The sequence below is a fragment of the Diadema antillarum genome, unplaced genomic scaffold, assembly GCF_040938485.1.
Source record: "Diadema antillarum isolate AM-2024a unplaced genomic scaffold, OU_Dant_1.0 seq00000846_RagTag, whole genome shotgun sequence".
Taxonomy (NCBI): domain Eukaryota; kingdom Metazoa; phylum Echinodermata; class Echinoidea; order Diadematoida; family Diadematidae; genus Diadema; species Diadema antillarum.
Genome location: NW_027271720.1, coordinates 12,491 through 31,796, shown reverse-complemented (window position 1 = coordinate 31,796; position 19,306 = coordinate 12,491). Strand labels below are relative to the sequence as shown.

General features: G+C 39.3%; 1 protein-coding gene across 1 annotated transcript in view; it reads right to left on the bottom strand.

Moving 5' to 3' along the window:
* Positions 1-19,306, bottom strand: part of LOC139740280 (intersectin-1-like) — a gene marked incomplete at its 5' end in the record, with an annotated part of 52,131 nt that overhangs the window by 20,915 nt on the left and 11,910 nt on the right. Inside the window, 8 exons of the mRNA XM_071650862.1 lie at positions 390-496; positions 1,400-1,521; positions 12,992-13,189; positions 14,132-14,168; positions 16,128-16,259; positions 16,999-17,120; positions 17,527-17,802; positions 18,470-18,765. Coding sequence (XP_071506963.1) covers positions 390-496; positions 1,400-1,521; positions 12,992-13,189; positions 14,132-14,168; positions 16,128-16,259; positions 16,999-17,120; positions 17,527-17,802; positions 18,470-18,765 — 1,290 coding nt within the window. The remainder of the gene's footprint in view (positions 1-389; positions 497-1,399; positions 1,522-12,991; positions 13,190-14,131; positions 14,169-16,127; positions 16,260-16,998; positions 17,121-17,526; positions 17,803-18,469; positions 18,766-19,306) is intronic.

The following is a 19,306-nucleotide window of genomic DNA, read 5'->3' as shown; positions in this document are numbered from 1 at the left end:
GAGGTGGCACCAATTAACCTTTAATACCAACTTCAGGGTGAATTTTTGTGTGAGAAAGTGGAGCAAATGACAGCAAAACTGTGACAGAGTGAAGTAAAGGTAAAAACCCCTCACACATTTTTGTGACATGCTGAAAATGTTGCAAAATTATCAGTAATTTCCGGTGATCTGAAAAATGTATTACTGGTATTGTATTTGAAACATTACTGTCTATAAAGTTGAAATCATCGTCAAAGTAGCTTAAATTTTTTTTTATTATCTTTCCCTTATTGCTGAAAATGAAAAATATGTTAATTCAGCAATCCCTCTTGACTGGTAAGTTGAAAATAAGAAGGGAAAAATGAATGCAAATGTTGATTTAGCATGGGTGAAGTGAAGTCGTGTCTTACTTGAGTAGTTTGGTATTGCACTGAATGAGTTCCTTCCAGTTGACGAACACCGAGGCCATCTCTTGGACCGACATCATGCCGGAGTCCAAGATGGGTCTCTGGAAGACCTGCGTACATGACACAGATAGAGACAGAACATCAATAGAGCCTTCACGGTCAATCAGCATGCTCTATTTTAACTCGGGAGTTTCAAAGGAAGAACTACTGTGGTTCTCACGACAGAAAATGATTTTCCACTGAGACATGTGTTTGACATATGACGTCAAAAAATTGTGTAAATTACACAAAAGATTTCTTTTACTCGACTGCTAAGAAGGCACAGAATGGGACCAACAACTTTTAAAGGCTAAGTTTACTCCAAAGGAATAAGCGATAAGGATAAAGTGCCTTGCCTAGGGGCACAACCACTGTAGCCAGGGGACTTGAACCATGGACCTTGTGATTGAGAGTCTGTGGTATCAACCACTGAGCCATGACAGCTCCTCACTTCTGTCCTGAAATTTGGGTTGTTGTTTTTTTTTTCTGATGAAAATTTGATCACAGATTATACTTTCATGACTCAAATTTTTTGTAACTCAAATTCACATAGCATACTCGAATATGCTATAAATACCCACCATAGTAATATTCACTTTGTGAACAATTACACAACCAAGCAGAGTAAGACTATTGTTAACATTAAGGTGTTTTCTTCACGAAGACTAAAGTGTTGTGATATGGATAAAACCCTAACCCTTCCTATTTTCCTATTGGGTGTGCAGTGTGATCCACTATAGAACCATACTTATATAGCTACCTTCCTTCTTCACAATACAAACTGTAAATGAAAAGACAAAAAAAAAAGAACAAATAAAGAATGGGACTCTTCTTAGGATATCTTTTTTTTTTTTCAGTACATTACAGCGAAGACCAAATGGGATGGACGTACAATTCTCATATGTACAGTGGATGTGTGTGTGTGTGTGTGTGGGGGGGGGGGGGTGGTTTATAGGCGGCGAGAGTTCACTGACCTCCACGGCGAGCTGCATGTCGTCCACGTACTTCTGCTCCGTCTGGATGAGTTCGTGGATGCGACCCTGGCGGTGTCTCTCCATGTCGCTCATGCTCTCCAGGACGTGGAGGTCGCGGGTCCCTGGATCGAGACAGAAAGGAGGGATTATATGGCGAAAAGAAGATTGCATTTGGAACGTTCAGGGGGGATCGAGGGTGAGAACACCGCGGGCCCACAGGGTGGAAATTAGGAGCATGGCAAGAAGCCTCTAGTTAAAAAATGTCACATACATAGAGAGTGACAGAGAGTTGGGGGGGGGGGGGAGGTGAGAGCAAGAGTTAAAAAGTACCTTGAGGAAGATAGTTGATAGACAAGTGTTTTTTGGGTTTTTTTAAGTTTAAAAAAAAACCCACCACAAATCCCTTGAAATTGGTTACTAAAGGTAATGGATAAATTGAAGAAAAAAAAAGAATCGAAAAAACAATAAACAAGGGGTCGACTGGAAAGAGAAAACAAAATCTTAATATGAGTTCATGAATAAAAAGTGATGTATGAAGGGTATTTTTCACCTTACAGACAGCAATATCTTTAACAAAATCTCTTTCATGGGGCTTGAAAGGTTTATGGTACATGGATGGAAACTAGAGAATTAACTTGGGAGTCGGAGATGTCTTGATCTCCAGGTTGAAACAGGAGGAATCAAAAGTGGTGGCTTTTTGTTTTGTATGATAAAACAAAACAAAAAAAATTAGCCAAAGTGGGGACATTACAGATAATGGGTGTCTGGATAAAAAAATACAAATATGTAATTGCGAATGTAAAACATCTTGTGGTGTGGAAAGTTTTGCCTTTTTCACACCATGTGACACCAATTTCAAAATACAAAGGTATTCATATTTTGCTTACTACACTTTGCACCTAGCTGTCAATGCCTGTTCCTAGTAATGGGTCAATAGTCAGTGGAACAAAAAAACCATGCAAAAAAATTATGGAACAAGTTCACTTTATATTAATAGGCAGTACCCCTGTATGAAAGATCTTGGTGGAAGAGGTATTGGCGAAACTTCAAGGCCTCATTTCATTAATAAACAGTTGCTATGGTAGCAACTCTTGCTAGAATGGCAAGTGTCATGGTCATATTAAACAAGAATTCTGCTTCCTGATTGGCTGTTGCTAGGAGAAATTGCTTTAATTTCTAACAAGAGCTCCTATCCTATTACATCTTTTATGAAATGGGAAAGAGGCATGAATTTGGTCAGGATTTTTTGCTCTCCCTAAAGAACAGCAGGAATTAAGAGTATTTATACTGACTATGTCCTTGAATACGCAGTGCTACAGTGCTTGATCTGTTTATGTTAATTTGGATTCTGACCCTTGATCTTTGAAAGATGTCTGTAATAATGATAATTAAAACAAATCTCCTTGGCTTGTGAAAAGCACTAGGTTGGAAATGTTAGCGATACAATGCACTTTCTGCAGAAATTCACTGGACAATAATAATGTGAGTGATGTTCTTGGATTTCTGTACCTACAATGAAACCTAAATTGAATGTCTGCTTGTATGAATAGTGTAACCCTACCTCTGGGAAGTGAAATGTTGTGAAGTGTGTTAACCTTAGCGTTGACTGATATATCCGAGTGTGTGCTGCTGCTTTAAAAGTACCCAAGGATACACATACTGTATTTCTTTTTTTGGTTCAATAGTGCATGTACACACCCACACCCACCCATCCACCCACACATATATATACACACACATGATGCACACACATAATAATAAACACACACACGTAATCTCAGCACGGTAGTATCTCTTTGTATAAAAACAAGGGACATAAAAAAAAAGTCATGATCATGACATGAGTTATTTCCACACTGGCACCCAAGCTAATTTGGTTTACAGACAAGAGCCCATTCAAACCACATATATGCATGGAATGGTGTGTCTAGAAACCTGGCTTTCATACAACATAATGAAAATTTGTTGTATGACAGAAGATAATACACTACATGAAACCTCGAAATGGAAAACATGGCTCTAACTCTCTATGTGCATTAACAGCAATGTGAATATATTGCACAATTTACAATTAATAACCAAAGTGCCCCTGTGCTTTAAACATTATCCATGATAATCTGTTGTTGTTTTTTCCTCTTTTTGAACAACAGATTACAAAAAAGAGGGGCTCACTGTGTACATGTGTATGATTTAGGCCCAAACGAATCATGTAATACATTATGACCAAAAATTGCTGCTTCAGCAAAGATATAATCAAATTCAGGGTGGAAAGATTTCATGTCTAGGTACACTGTAAATACATGTGCGGCATAAACTGTCATAGGCAACATGAGATCAATAACCCTGAATGGAATTTGTGAGGCAAAATCAAACAAATAAACAAACAAAACAACAAACACATTCATTGTTTTCGTCTTTTTAAGAGCATAACCAGTGATGGTACAAAGACATTGTCCGAGAAGGAGTTCTTTATAAACATGTTCCTACCACATTCAACACGTATTTGGGAAAGAATCCTTTTCAAGCACACACATCGCTTTCTTAATCATTTCATTTTAATCAAGAATTGTACACATGATGACAAAATTTGTACATGCACACATTAGCTCATCATAAATCACATAGAGAAGAATTTTTCTACTCATTTTTTCTTTTTCTATAATATACTGTAATATACTAAACATTTTTGTATATAATATGTAAGTATAATATATTCATAGATTTCCGCATGCAAACATGTTGGTCAAATCTGGTTCAGTTTTCGTTAGAATACATTAAAAACTTTCTGCTGCCGACAGCAAAAAGTTACACAGCACCGTGAGATCAAGAGTCGTAAATAACGTCACAGTTCACAACGTAGACACGACTGTTACACGAAAACTCCATGCAGCACATGTTTTACCGCTCCTTCCACGGTACACGACAGTAACGATACCTGGTGAACTGTGATACTGTTTTGTCATTTTGCTGCACTGATGAAGAACGTTCTATAGGCGCCCTATCATTTCACAAATCTCTACAATGCCTTTTTTAAGTACTAAGTAATAAACTGAAATCATTTGGCCAGCATGCAAATCAAATACTTTTCACCAATGAGAACATTTTTATGGGGACACCAACCCACAATGAAAAATATTCAATATGATTTATCACTACAAGCCTTATATTCATGTTGGGATGGATTCAAAGCTCAGATACAAGTACTGAAAAAGGAAATGAGGCAATATATGCAAATTGTATTTGATAAAATGTCCACAAAAAAAAATGTGTGCAGAACAACCACGCCTACAGTCTATCTCCTCCATCATTTGCAGGTCAACAATGCTATACCACAAACAAATGCAATCAGTGGTTTTATAGAAAAGAAAAGAGGTAAAAGGCGATTATTTCTAATATCTAATGCACAGCCTTATCTGCTTAAAAACAATGGCTAAAATTTCATCTTAAGCTGTGGCTTTTGTCAGGGACTTTTGCCGGGAGCTGAGCATTCTGATTTTCTGTCTTTATCAGTTTAGTTTCAATCTTTAAAAATTTTAGAAACATTCAGTTTGTTAGTTTGAAGAAGACACTTATCAATATAAAAATAAAATATGGTTAACATGAATATATAAAGTACAACAGTATATGTGCATACAAATAACAACAGATGCTCATTTGTAGAAAAAAAGAAGATTAAAACCCATTATGGACCAGGGGAGAATGGCTACAAAACCTTGTCCATTTTGAATCCCAGAGCTTATAGTCTTTGACTTGTATTTTAATACTATAAACTACTATTCAGTATTATGTGAACTATGTTTATGAAGGGGAAAAAGGCAAAAAGGACTTATTATCACCACTGCCAGATTTCTGCAGCAGACTTAAAACAGGATAAATATACTTCATCTTTTTAGACTGGAGAAAACATGAAATAATCTAACATAAATGAATGCACATGACATTGTGTATTCTGTAGCGAAAGGTCAAAAAATAAACATCCATGTCTATAAAATACAATTATATTTATTGTAGTGGTTACACTGTGTATATTATATATAATGGAATATATGTTTTTCCCTTCCAATAATCACTGAATACCAGCCAGGGTGTATAGCATAGACGATCACATTACTCTCTCTGGGATACGCAACATCTCACTGAACTATCTCAATGCTAGAATATACCACGATTCGAATGCTAGCTATCACGAATACCAGACAAGTAAGACTTCTCCATAACGTTTGCTTGAAAAGGCAGCGCCTTCACGAACATTTGTAACGGTGTAGAAAGAGAGAGATTATATGTCTGCAATCTGCAAAACTGGCAGGAAAACATACACACAGTATTGTAATACCTACATACATTGTAATATATCACACTCACACACGTACACATCATATTAATGGTGATGGACATAAGTCGGAAATAGCAGTGGCCCGGGATCACTTCGTCATGAGGTTCAAGCTGCACAACACGACTACAGAGTTCACGAGAGGTTACACCGTCCAACACCGTCAAGTCCCAGAAAACCATTTTGGGGGAGTTTAGTGCTGTATCTTCGTACAACAATTTTAACTAACTATTGTTTAAGTGTTTCACAAGGAAAAGTGAAACATTGTTCATTTGGGCCCTTTGTTGTTCATGCATCATATTTGTTCTCGTTGCAGAATTTCCAAAGGCTTCTTTATTGCTACAATACCTCCAGAACTGACTCTAGAATCGGCTATGCACTTCAGATCAAAGACCCTGTTTCTCTCAGAGATTTTTGCATTCAATATTCCGATTTTGTGCAGATTTCATAAAATGGTCCTGGCCAGTTCCTAGAATCTTTCTCCAATATAAGTTATGCAGTAAAACAAGGATAGATGCCAAATCAATCAAATAATGACAAGTTGATCATATCTGCAGCGAAGTTCCTTCCCAAGACTACCCTACATTATGTATATATGGCTTTGAGCAGAACAACACATTTCCACATTGAGGTTTAAAGTATGCTTGTCCCTTTTGCAACTCTAAAAATTAGATCCCTTTCATAAGCTGGTGTATTGTAGAGGTAGGTAACTCAGACTTTTCCTCAGAATGATAAAACTGGAAACCCCTTTATAATGTAGGGAGAAATGAGGTCATTGACTTCAAAAGACTTTTTTTCAGACCCTTAAAAAAAAAGTGAACCGTTATTCTTCGTATAAAAGGGGAGCATATTCTTGAGTGATATAGGGGTAACAATTTTTCATTTCTTTTTTTTTTTGAAATTTTTGAGGTTCTTACCATAAGATTTCATACATGATATTGGGAGACATTATTCTTCAACCATATCAAGATATAAGACCTTTTACAAGCTACTATTTGAAAGGGAAAACAGCTTATAATAATCACGTTCTGACAAGTATGGACCCAAGTGGCATAGTGTATGTGTATGTACTGTTTGTAATGCCATTAATACCTCAATATACTGTTTTGAAGCAAGTTCACTCATATATTCAACCATGAGCATCGGCTGAAACTAAATGTAGCTTCATTCTACACACTTCACATCGACATCTTCTGAATCCGATTATCTCACTTACTATTCTCATATTATCTTATTTCCCAGTGGAATTTAAAAGCTCAAAGTGCTTCCATCTGAGCACAAGTGCAGTGCATGAATGCTTGAAAGTATCTGTGGTCAGACACCCTGAATATCATTAAAAGTGAGTTAAAAAAGGAAAACAAGGTACATATCACACAACTTTGGCTGTGACAATCTAAAATAGTGTGTTCATAACCACAAAGACATATTATGCGTCATATCCCTCCTCCATTGTCTAAATTGCACTCTTTTTCTTTATTTCTCTCTTGATTTTTATCTATTTATCTTTTTCCCAGTAGAAGTGTGGCAGTGTATAAGTACTGACCATGAAATATAAATGAAGCGAATACATAATTCACAGATTATCCCACTTGACATTTGGATTTATATTATTGCATCCTAAATTAAGACACTTGACTATGATTAACGATGATATATCTTATTTGATCATATTTGCAAATTCTGCACAAGTCTGAATAATAATAAGAAATGCCACTCTTCTGGTCCAGTTTGCAAATGGCTGACTTTGAATTGACAAAAGAAAGCAAGAACTTTCAAACCAACGTTACACATCTCTTAACCCCATTCATTACGGGAACCTGGTGGCTTGTGTATTAAGTCTATGGGGATTTCGGAATTCAGTATGGAACGGGTTAATCATCCAGTCTATTCGGAAAGAATTGAACTCAACAGGACGAGCAGCAGCTGATGTTTTAATTTACAAATATACATACATGTAGTGTACGCCTGGCTGAATATAGCGAGCTTTAGATCTGCAACGCGAACGCTATAAAGACGACACCAATTAGGCAAAAAAAGGTTTTCTGCAAATGCGTGAGACAGCCGTGTCCATTGCCTAACCTGGGAGGCTGCGTCCTCTTTAAAATAGCGTTCACATCACAGATCTAAAGCTCGCCATTTACACTATCACACATTTGACATATGATCCACTGTGCGCAGTTTTGGGTTTCAGTGATGCCATGTTTTTTCTTGCTAAAAAAGTGTGCCCCGTTTCATCCCCACATCACACAGGCCAAAACAATGTGATTTCCTTGATTCAAGAGGGAGTTTGGGGTGGGGCTGAATTTTTGCAGCATATTGGAAAGGTCTGCCTCCTGGGCACCCTATCTCTCCATTCCAGGACCAGAGACGGAAGAAGGCATCAATGCCGGGCATCAATGCCTGCCAGTTCTCTACGGCTCTACTTTAATATTTCAGAAGTCATCTCAACTACAGCAGACATAATCTGAAACTACAATGGCTAGACTTCAGTTTCCCTTTTTAATATTACGATGCTCCAATTTACATATCGCACACACCGCATATTTTAGGATGGTTTCTACCGAGTGTAAATTTTTGTCTCCCGACTAATATTTGTTTTTTTCTGCGACATGGACAACACGAAAAAATACCATCTCCCGTATTGAACACGTGGTTATGATATATGCAATGCATATAGCTCCCAAACTGGAAAATCACAAACTTTGCTTTTTGTTTAAGGGATAATACTCATTTCTCATTCTGTCCCTGAGGTTGTTGATCGTCAATCTAACCACTAACAATTTTGTTGTTCATGTCCTGATTTGAAGAATAAATCGTGTTCATAAAAGATATGATACATACATACATATATAGAGAGAGTATACCCTTCTAGACACTTGTGAATGCCATGCACCCCCCCCCCCGAATAATTAGAAAAAAAAGAATGATTTCTGTGCTTTTCCTGTATATAGTAAGAAATAGATACATGGATATGTATACAAAAAGATTAACAAAGAAGACAGGCATATCTCAAGGATTGTAAAGTAAAATTTCCTGTTCATTGCTATGAGCTACCAAAAACCATGTAGCTGTGGATTCTATCATCCTTAATAAACACATGTGCACACACAAATTCAAAATACCCTGTTTATATGTCAGAATCAAGATCACAAAGAAGAATGATAAAAAAAAAACTTTGCAAATCAAAAGATCTCAAGGCATTACTGATTTGTTGTTTCTCCTCTGAACTAGAAAACCCTACACAGTCGCATTAATAAACCATGCAGAATCTAAGGGATGTATTGATATCATATAGATTAACATTAAAAAGCAATTAAAAAAACCATATTGAATCACTGCATTGTCTTAAAAAAAATCTCTTATCCATGAGGAAATGTGGTTTTCAAGTGTAACTTGACCTCTGACCTATAAAACTTAAGAGACTATACCCCAGGTCAACAAACTCTCTAAACGCATGAGCACTGAATTGATCAGTGTTTTTGTAGTAGCCAAATTAAAAGATAGATTTGTCAATCAGTTTCAACGGAAACATCTCGACGGAAGAATTTCGTGAATTTGAAAAACTCTCTAAACTTGATCGTCACATCAGTGCGTCAAGTTGAATGAGAGGACACTAATCAAGCTTTTGCGGACAAATACATTTCAAACTTCTGACTCTAACTACTACCTTTATGCTGCAAATCGAACGCATAAAAGTTTAATCACATGTGCAAACCCACGTCAACATGTTCCCTTTCATTGGAATGCTCTCATAACAACATGTGATCTGTCCATTCAGGATGCAAATCAATGACGCCAACTACACTATGCACTAAGGGCCTACCAACGGCGTATAAAACTTACAAAATACTCAATATTCGGGACTAGTACAAAAAATGATGGAAGACAATCATGCACACATTGAAACGAAGAAGAGTTGGCCTAAATGTGTCAAGTACGAAATGAAGTGGAAAGATGGCAGATCAACTTTGTTTTAATACTTGCTACAACATATCCTGTATAGAGACGCAAAACCATTTTAGCATAAAAAGAGTGTGCAACTTCATTTTCTCCTTGCAATGAAGTCAGGTTGGGGCGCGTTTTCTCTTATTTACGGTGTTCTCGACACCAGATTTGGCAGTATTGTGCAATTAATGCCAGCATTATGGATTAAGATTTGTAGTGCCACTGTAGTAATGTTGTTGTTGCTGATTTTGTGGGGACACAAAAAGACACAACGTATTAAACATGGGATTGAGGACATCACACAGTGCATGTGCAGGGGGCAATTTTTTATTTTTTTTCCCCGAGAGAGGTCCCTACAAGCAAATTGGTGCTCCCGATTGTTGTGTAAACCTGTGACATGGGTTTCACTGAGATACAACTTTCCTTGTCACTCTGTAAATTGATGGGTGGCAAGCATCCATGGCTATGACCTTGCGTACAATCGTACGGTGCATACGGCAGTTAGTGTCTATCAGTGACCCGTTATCTTATGGCTGGGATGAATAGCTGGCATCTTTCTGCGTGAGAACATACACACATGATGACCTTCCCCCCACAGTAAACACATCTCCTTCCCACGTCTCAACATCACATGCTTGCCAACAATACAAACCTGGCAGCAAACAATTTGTCCATGTACTTTCAAATGTTCTGACATGAAATCTCTGAACAGCTTCTCAATGAAAACAAAAAAAAAAGCTTCAAAGAGTATGCATAAATGATTATCATTAGGGTTTTTTTTTGCATTTAAGCAGTCTTCCTTGGTGCTCACATTAAAAAGACCGTGAACACACAATCGAAAGGCTGTCGACCTGCTAGAAGACATAAGAAGAGGGCTAACAGCTAAAAACTAGTACAATCATTTTGGTATGGTCAGGTTTGTCACAGTCCCATATTAACTATTCTACTGCAGATTATACTGTACATGCATTTAATATATTCATATCAATATATTATGTAAGAGAGAAAGATAGAGAGAGAGAGAGAGGAAGGAAAGAGAAAGAAGAAACATCCTGATTTAAAAAAAAACAAGATTACTATCACAGTTTGTACTGACATAAAGCAGTGAGTTGAAAATCAGTCATCGACTGAACAATGTATCATCACCTATTGCATCAAGATCGTTTGTGTCATTTGCACATAATATAAATGAACATCTCCATGGTAACACACTTACAGCGGCTGGCTAGCCTCAAAAACAAATAAATATTGAGACTTTACCGAAATCTCATCAGCTTGAAGGCAATCGATGGTAGTGGGTCTAGCGAGCTACTTCTACAGGTAAAGATTTCAGTGCGTGAACTTCAAAGAGCGTTAGGCAGTAATAGCTTTGTAGCAGACTCTCACCCTCGCACAAAATGGACAGAAAAAGCAACGCCTTGCATCGTTAGGGGGGAGAAAAAGGACTAAAATGTTTTGTCTACGATCTAGCGTACGCACGACGAAGATTGAAAAGAAGCAAGTGAAGACCCACTACCAAAAGCTGCCTGGTCCATGCGCCACAGACGCAAAGGAGCCCGCGTTGCACAAAGTTCCAATCAAACAGAAAGAACAGAAATATGGGATTCACAAATCAAAGACCGCCTTGTCCCAGTTGTTTAGATGAAGCTCCCTCTCTATCAAAGCATCCATCGCTACGATGACTTCTTGACTTCGGGGGGCCTCGTATCCGTGGCAAGAGTGACGTGAAATCCAGATCTCTGTACGACAAGCAGCGCCCGCGAGAGACTTTTTTTTTTTTCAAGCGAGTCTTGGCTTGTCGACAAAATTTGTCCATGGTTCAAGCAGATTTTGGTAGTGAGTCTTAATATGCTTTTTGTTCTTTTGCGCTTCTTTGGAATAGGCTTATGCGAGGTCCCTATACCAGTGTCTCTTGGTTCTACAGAATGTGGGAGAAAAAAATTGGAAAGAAGGAAAGAAGAAAAAGTTGAGAGTGTGGTTCATATGGTGGGGACTTACAGAATCACAACTGTGCAAAGTGTTAAGGTGGACAGCTTGAAAGGGTGTATCTCACTTACCAACATCCCACACCATCTTGAGGGACATGATAAGCTTCAGTTCTATCATGTTCTCTTCAATACTACTCACAAGGCCTTTCATAAATTCTTCTCTCACACATCCCTTGCGATTAACACCGTTGGTGCCTAAAATGTTCGTGGCTTTTCCCGTTGTCTCCTGTTATCACAAGTTCCATAGTGTCTCAGTATGTAGTGACTGCTTTGATGGGAACCTGATTATTGAATACGTACTGTGACATTCATTCAGCAAATGCAGCCAAGAAGAATGGCAAACAGACTTTGAATAAAACAAGAAAGGAGGCAGGCATGACAATTATAAATATTTTGAGAATCATGACTTGAAAGACAAAATTATGTGAGTGGTTGAATTCCTGATTGCGTACCCACGGTGAGCAAAATAAGAAGCATTCTCCTCTTTCAGGAGAGATTTGAGGAAAAAAAATGATTTCCCCTTTTCTGCTTTTCATTAAACAGCATATTTCACTCTTCCAAACTTAATGATTTTGCAAACACCAGAAGACCTGCCAAATTTGCAAACTATATGGCACACACAGTTTGTCCCCTGATAAAGCCACATTACCACACACAATCTACATTGTACCTACCTGCCTTCCCTGTTTAAAAAAAAACAAACAAACCCCCAAAACAAACAGGCATACAACAAGAACAAACAAAAGCCAAATGGACTGTACATTTATAAGCACCTGATTTCCAATGCCGATCAAACACACTCTTTACCCAACCACTGACCTGTGCAACTATGTCAGCTCACCACTTCCTCACGAAAAAAAACCGGCATTCACACCCTCTCACACTCTTAAAAGTGTCTTCTTGTTTTTGCATGGATTGAAAGAGAATCTAGCTGCATTTTCAACCAATAGTTGTACATTACCTCTTTTCTGCTATGTGGACGAGTGGGTACAAAAAAGCCTCAGCAAGATTCCTGTCATCTTTCATTATTGTTTCTCTCTCTTCTCATTCAATCCTCGAATCGTCCACTGAGAACCAGAAGGGCTTTTATCGCAATTTACCCCAAATTTGGAACAATGCTTATAAATCCACCGACTTTTGATTAAATCTAACTTTTATTTCATGAAAATTGATTGTTTTGTTTTCATTTTCATGCTCAAGAACTGCCACTGCTCTCATCGATGAATTTCTGCTCCCGACTGCAAAAGCAAATTTTAAACACCGAGTAGCTTTTCACCGCAACTGCAAAGTGAGAGAAAGAAGGAAGGAGAAAATCGTAGCACTACTTACAGTCCGTCGCCGGCCCGCTCTTGCTGTCGCCGATCTCCTGCACGTAGTTGGACGGGAAGACGCCCTCGGAGCCGTTGAGCTCGCCCCGCCACCAGTCGGGGTCGTCCTTGTTGAGCACGTTGATTACCATGCCCTTCTGGAAGCTCAGCTCGTCGTCGTTCTGCTTGGCGTACTGGTAGAGCGTGATCACCTGGCAAACTGCACAAAAGGAGGGCAGCAGAGAGAAAAAAAAAATTACGACAACTGTTAAAGGGACTGTACAGTACTGATTGAGGTGAGGATTCAGGTTTATAACATTTGGCAATATAACGAGAAACCTCCTATGAAATATGAAAGAGCATGTAATTCAAGAAGGATTCAACGTTTATTTGATGAAAATTGGCCTTGAAATGGCTGAGATATCCAAAACAGCGATCCTAATAAAATTGACAGGCCACGACTTTTAGTAGGATCTCTTTGTTTTACCATGTTTTTAGATATCTCAGTCATTTCAAAACCAATTTACATCAAATAAACTGTTGATTCCCCTTAGATCGTACGCTCTTTAACATTTCATAAAGTGGTTTCTAAATATCTCACAAAATATTACAAGCTGAACCCTCACCTCATCCAGTACTGTACAGTCCCTTTAAAGTCATTGTAATGGCTCTTCTCCCATCTTAGGGGTACATGCAGATCGCTTACTGCATACACCACATCCTCCCTGTGGTGACAAGACCGCGTATCTCGATCGGCATGTGAATTATATCCCAAAACCTCCTGACTTAATTTTGCATATCAGAAATACTGATTTGAGTTTTAAAACATTACAATTATTTACTGTTATGCAAACAGTGTTTCTAAAATTCAAATTCTTGATAATACTTACAAAATAGAAACATTGCAAAGTATATGAGGTATACAACCTGCATTTGATGTATGTACATTTTCACCAATAAGAACGAGTCATGACCTGTCTATTGTACCCGTTTCTACTTCACACATTCTAACAAAAAACACCCCCCAAAAAAAGAGGAAAATGTGTGATGTACTGCTATCACAAATAAGTCAATGACAAAGAAATTTTGAAATGAGTCATTCCATCTATATCTCTGTAATCACCACTCAGAAAAACAAATACAGGTACGACATGCTACTCACCCATATCAATGCCTGGTGTCAATCTCTGTTCTGCTTGCTGAAGAAGCAAGAAATACAGATGAAATTAGAAGATTGGGAGGAAGTGATCACTTTACAAAAGAAAATAATCATGTGTGTACGAACCAATGGACAGTAAAAGTCTTTATCTGGTACAAGTCTCTTTGATAAAAAGACAGTGGAAGTTGTAGGAGTAGGTGTAGTTACCACAGCAACAAGTGAACCTGAATGCTACAAGCTGATTGGTTATTTTGTGGGCTGTAGCAGGGTTGGGAACAATATTCACACATCAAAATCCATGAGATTCTACGGAGCAATCATGGAGCTACTGTACTTGTGTGATGTATGCATCTCAAAAGGCAAAAACAAATCCCCAAATCAGGAAGATCTTGGTATTTTCTTGTCAGGGCATGAAGAGATATTGTATTTTTTAGGGAGTCTCCTGCCAAATCAGGGAGACTCAGCAGCCCTCCTGTTGCCGCAGCAAAAACTGAAGAAAATCACAAAAGTCATCATGAAAACAGGCCCCTAATGAGATGATTCCTCGAGGTGTCATACTGACCATTCTTATATAACACTCATTTCTAATAAATAGCCAGAATAACAAAAGTATTCAATCAAGAGCCTCGAAAGAAAATTTATCTATTTTCTGAATAATAGAGCTGGAAAACCCTGATTACTCCAAGGAAATGACATGTCAGAGTTTTTGAACCGCAAACTGAATTTGGTGCACAACCCAAAGGCACCCTGAATAAATTAGAAATGTCGCTACAGCGACTGGTTATACCCCCGCCAAACAACATTTCATAAGCTTTGGTCAAAAAACTGAGGAAGTAGTTAAATCCGCAAGATCTTTCCTTGATCTTCTGCCATTAATATGCCGTTACCATGGCAACGTACTTTCGGGTACTGTCGAAAAATGCGTCTTGCACATCTACAACCAAAGGCACACATCTGTACCAAGTTTCATGGAAATTGGGCAAAAACTGAGGAAGTAGTTTGCAACACAAAATTTTCCATCATTTTGGCTCATAATATGTGAGCCGTTACCATGGCAACATACTTTTTGTCACTGTCAAGAAATGTGTCATGCTGACCTATATCCTAAGACAAACATTCAATATGAATTCCATGAGAATTGGAAGAACACTGATGAAGCAGTTTTGCCATGAAGCATTTTGCCCTATATTTTACCAATAACATGCCGTTACCATGGCAACGCACTTTTTGCCACTGCGGAAACATGTGTCTTGCACATTAACATATTCAGATGAACATCTGTACCTAATTTCATAAAAATTGATCAAAAACTGTGGGAGGAGTTCGCGACGCAAGATTTGTACCCATTTTTGCCCATAATATGCCGTTACCATGGCAACGTACTTTTGGGTACTGTCAAAAAATACGTCTTGCACATCTACAACCCAAGGCACACATCTGTGCCAAGTTTTATGGGAATCGGTTGAAAACTGAGGAAGTAGTTCGCGACGCAAGATTTGCAATGGACCGACCGCCCGACCGACCGCCCGACCGACCGCCCGACCGACCGCCCGACCGCCCGACCGCCCGACCGTCCGCTGATTCCTATATACCCCCTTCAAACTTCGTTTGGCGGGGGTATAATAATCAGTCTGTGGTATTCAAGGGAGATCTGCAGTATGATATCTCTGGCATACTGGGGATCCCATCTACAGGAGTTTATCAAATTCATCACTGCAGCACTGCATTACTTATACGTCTATAACTGCAGCACACTCTTATTAACTTGCTGGAACCGACTTGAGATCTTCTAATTACGGCACACATTTTTCAACCTTCTTATTACAGCAAAACATGATGACATATTATATTCTAAAAAGTGGCAGTAGGATGGGTCACAATCATGATAAATCAAATTCTATGGCTCCATTTCATGATCACCGAAGTATGAATGCATGCATCAGTTGACATTGATGCAAGGGAAGAGATTCTCAAGTTTTCTGTTCTTTCTAACACTCACCGAGGGTGCGGCTAGACCCAAGTTTGGTGACTTGCTTGGGTCACTGGGGGTCGGTGTGAGTCTGCCCCCAGACTCCATCAGCTTGACGTAATTTGCAGGGAACCAGCCCATCTGACGCTTTTTGCCCCTCGCCTGGGAAGATGTAACAATGAAGTCGTGTGATGCAAGTGCATGGATCACAAATACAATCACTTCATAATGGTATATATCACATATATAGTTCACAGGCTGGTGAAATATTCACACAGCACATCCATCATCCCTTATTGCTTTAAAAAATTGCTTTAAAAAAAACAAGAAACAAACAACATGTTTGGATAGCATATGGATAGATATTTAGCTACGGGCTTCACTCCAATTGGTCTTACTTGGGCTTATCATAACATCTGCAAGTTATCATTTCATTCAGTATGATGCATTATTCATTGTCAATCTACAACCTCATCTACAGCCTCTGCATTCCCACTTATACAGATATGACTGTGCTTTGGTGCTATGCCACATGGATGATGGCACGTTATAATGCAATGGCCCAAATTCACGAAAATAGTTTAAATCAATACATGGTTTGAATTCAGCTCATGGACTAAAATAAGCATGAAATAGATATACTTTCCAACAAACGAGTATCAACGCACACTCATTATTGCATATCTGCTAACACCTTTATGCCATCTGTCATGCGCATTTAAGCAGAAGAAATTTGCATAAATCACGGACTAAATGTATACTCCCTTCATGAATTCCAGGCAATGGTTACGTTCACAAAAGATCTCTTGTATCCTTTAAGAGGAATGTGCGTCATGGGTTTTGAACCTATCACCTGCAGAAAACACCCAGACCACAGGACCATTGTGGATCATCATCTCACCTGTAGCTCTCCCTGCCACCATCCACTGGGGCTCTTCTTCCTCACCATGATGAGCTGGCCCGCCTCCAGACTCAGCTGCTCTGTCCCAGTGGCTTGATACGAGGCTATCACCTTAGCTATCTCTGTTTGGGGGTGGGGGGGGGGGGAACCAAAAAGCAAACTTTGGTATAGTATACAAATAATGTTATGGTCACGAGTGTGATGGTACAAGATTTCGCACGAGGTGAAAGATAGAGGCGATCTATTCAACGGGGCAAAGCCAAGTTGAATAGTGCACCTCATCTTTCACCGAGTGCGAAATCTTGAATTCTGAATTCATTAACTTCCTTTTGTTTACATAATTCCTATCTTAATGGTTAGTCAAGCTTGCCATTCTCTGCAGCTCAAAAAACATATCCATGCACGGTAACTACAAACACATTTCTAAGACGAAATTGACTTTTGGCTTATAATTGGAAAATTGAAAAATATAAACCTCGCGAAATATTCAGCGTATACAGTATTAAAGCATATTACACTCCGACGTACCTGGCTTCTTGGAGAGAGAGCCCGTCTTGGCGGCGGTCTCTGCGGGGACGATCTGGGGGGCCGGAGGGGCCAGGCTCTTGGCGCTGGGAGGCGGCTGATCGGCGGCTTCAGGCGCCGAGCTCAGCCGGACGTAGTTGGACGGGAACATGCCCTCCCTGTCCCCGATGCGACCCGTCCACCACTCCCCCTCTTTCTTGACCACCGTGATGGTCTCGTCCGCCTCGAAGATCAGGTCCCCCGGCTCCTCGGAGGAGTATGGGAAGAGCGACACACAGACTGAGGGATGGGATGGCATGGGATGACAAAGAAGAGATACTGTAAAACCAGAAATTTTCAATTTATTGCATTTTTAATTTTGCAAATGCCGCAAGAGCCAAGATGCATGAAATCAAAATGCATGTGAAAGTCCTTGTATACATTACTAAATACATTGAAAGCCAGCGGCGATTCCCAAAGACTTCATGTCGCAAAAAAGGCTGTTGGCTCCAATATGTGGAAACTTCTGGCTTTTAATACAGTACATAACATTCGTTTCGTCTGCACGGGCCAAGGAATCAGCCACACTGGTGACATTGGAAGGTACGTTTTTTTTGCATGAAGTACAGCTGTATTTACAGAATCCAGTTAAAAGCACCAAATGTAATTTATTTATTTATTTATTTATTTATTCAGTTTTCTTTACCCAGGGTAGCCCCATCAGTGGTTTAAACACTGTTATCCTAGGGGGCCCTGCATAATCATGTTTATCACAATGTAAAATCACTATGAGCGCCATGGCATAGAAGAAGGCACTTAAAAAAATGTGTTTACAGTGTGTTGTGTGTGTAAAGTGAAAAAAACAAAACAAACAAACTGAAGGATATAATCCACCATTGAAAAAAAAACAACAAACAAATTGAAGGATATAATCCACCATTGAAGGAATACATTAATGTGTGCATACTTTCATACGACTCTGCGGATACAGTCTCCTGTTGCTGTGGAATGTTGTTCTCTTGCAGTTGTTGCGAGGGTGATGCAGATGCCGTTGCCACTGGTGGTGGTGGTGGCTGTTGCTGCTGCTGCTGCTGCTTCTGTGGTTGTTCAGGCGGCGGGGTGGGCTGCTTCGTGACCTTGGGCGTGTTGGCGTAGAGGGCAAAGGCGGACTCCTGCGGCGGCTTCGGGGTGTTGGCGTAGATGGCGAAGGCCGACTGGTCCTTCTCCTGAGTGAAGGTGTGTGTGCTACCTTCTGGTGCCACACTGGGAGAAAACCACAAAGACACAAATTCATCTTAAAGGGGAATTCTAGCCTCACTGAAAGTTAGTCTGATAACAAAGAGTAAGATTTTATGCACATATCAGTCAAAACCTAATCAAGATTGGATATAATTCAAGAAAGTTATGAAATTGTGAGATTTTTCTCATTTAAATAGAACAGATCTTAAACAGTCAATATGAATATTCAAATGAGTTGATGATGTCATCACCTCTCAACTTGCCATATACAGTAGTTTGTACACAATATCTTGAAATTATGTTGTTGTTGTTGTTGTGGTGGTGGTTGTGGTTGTGGATGTGGTTGTGGTTGTGGTTGTGGTTGTGGTTGTGGTTGTGGTTGTGGTTGTGGTTGTGGTTGTGGTTGTGGTTGTGGTTGTGGTTGTGGTTGTGGTTGTGGTTGTGGTTGTGGTTGTGGTTGTGGTTGTGGTTGTGGTTGTGGTTGTGGTTGTGGTTGTGGTTGTGGTTGTGATGGTGGTGGTGGTTGTGGTGGTGGTGGTGGTGGTGGTGGTGCTGGTGGTGGTGG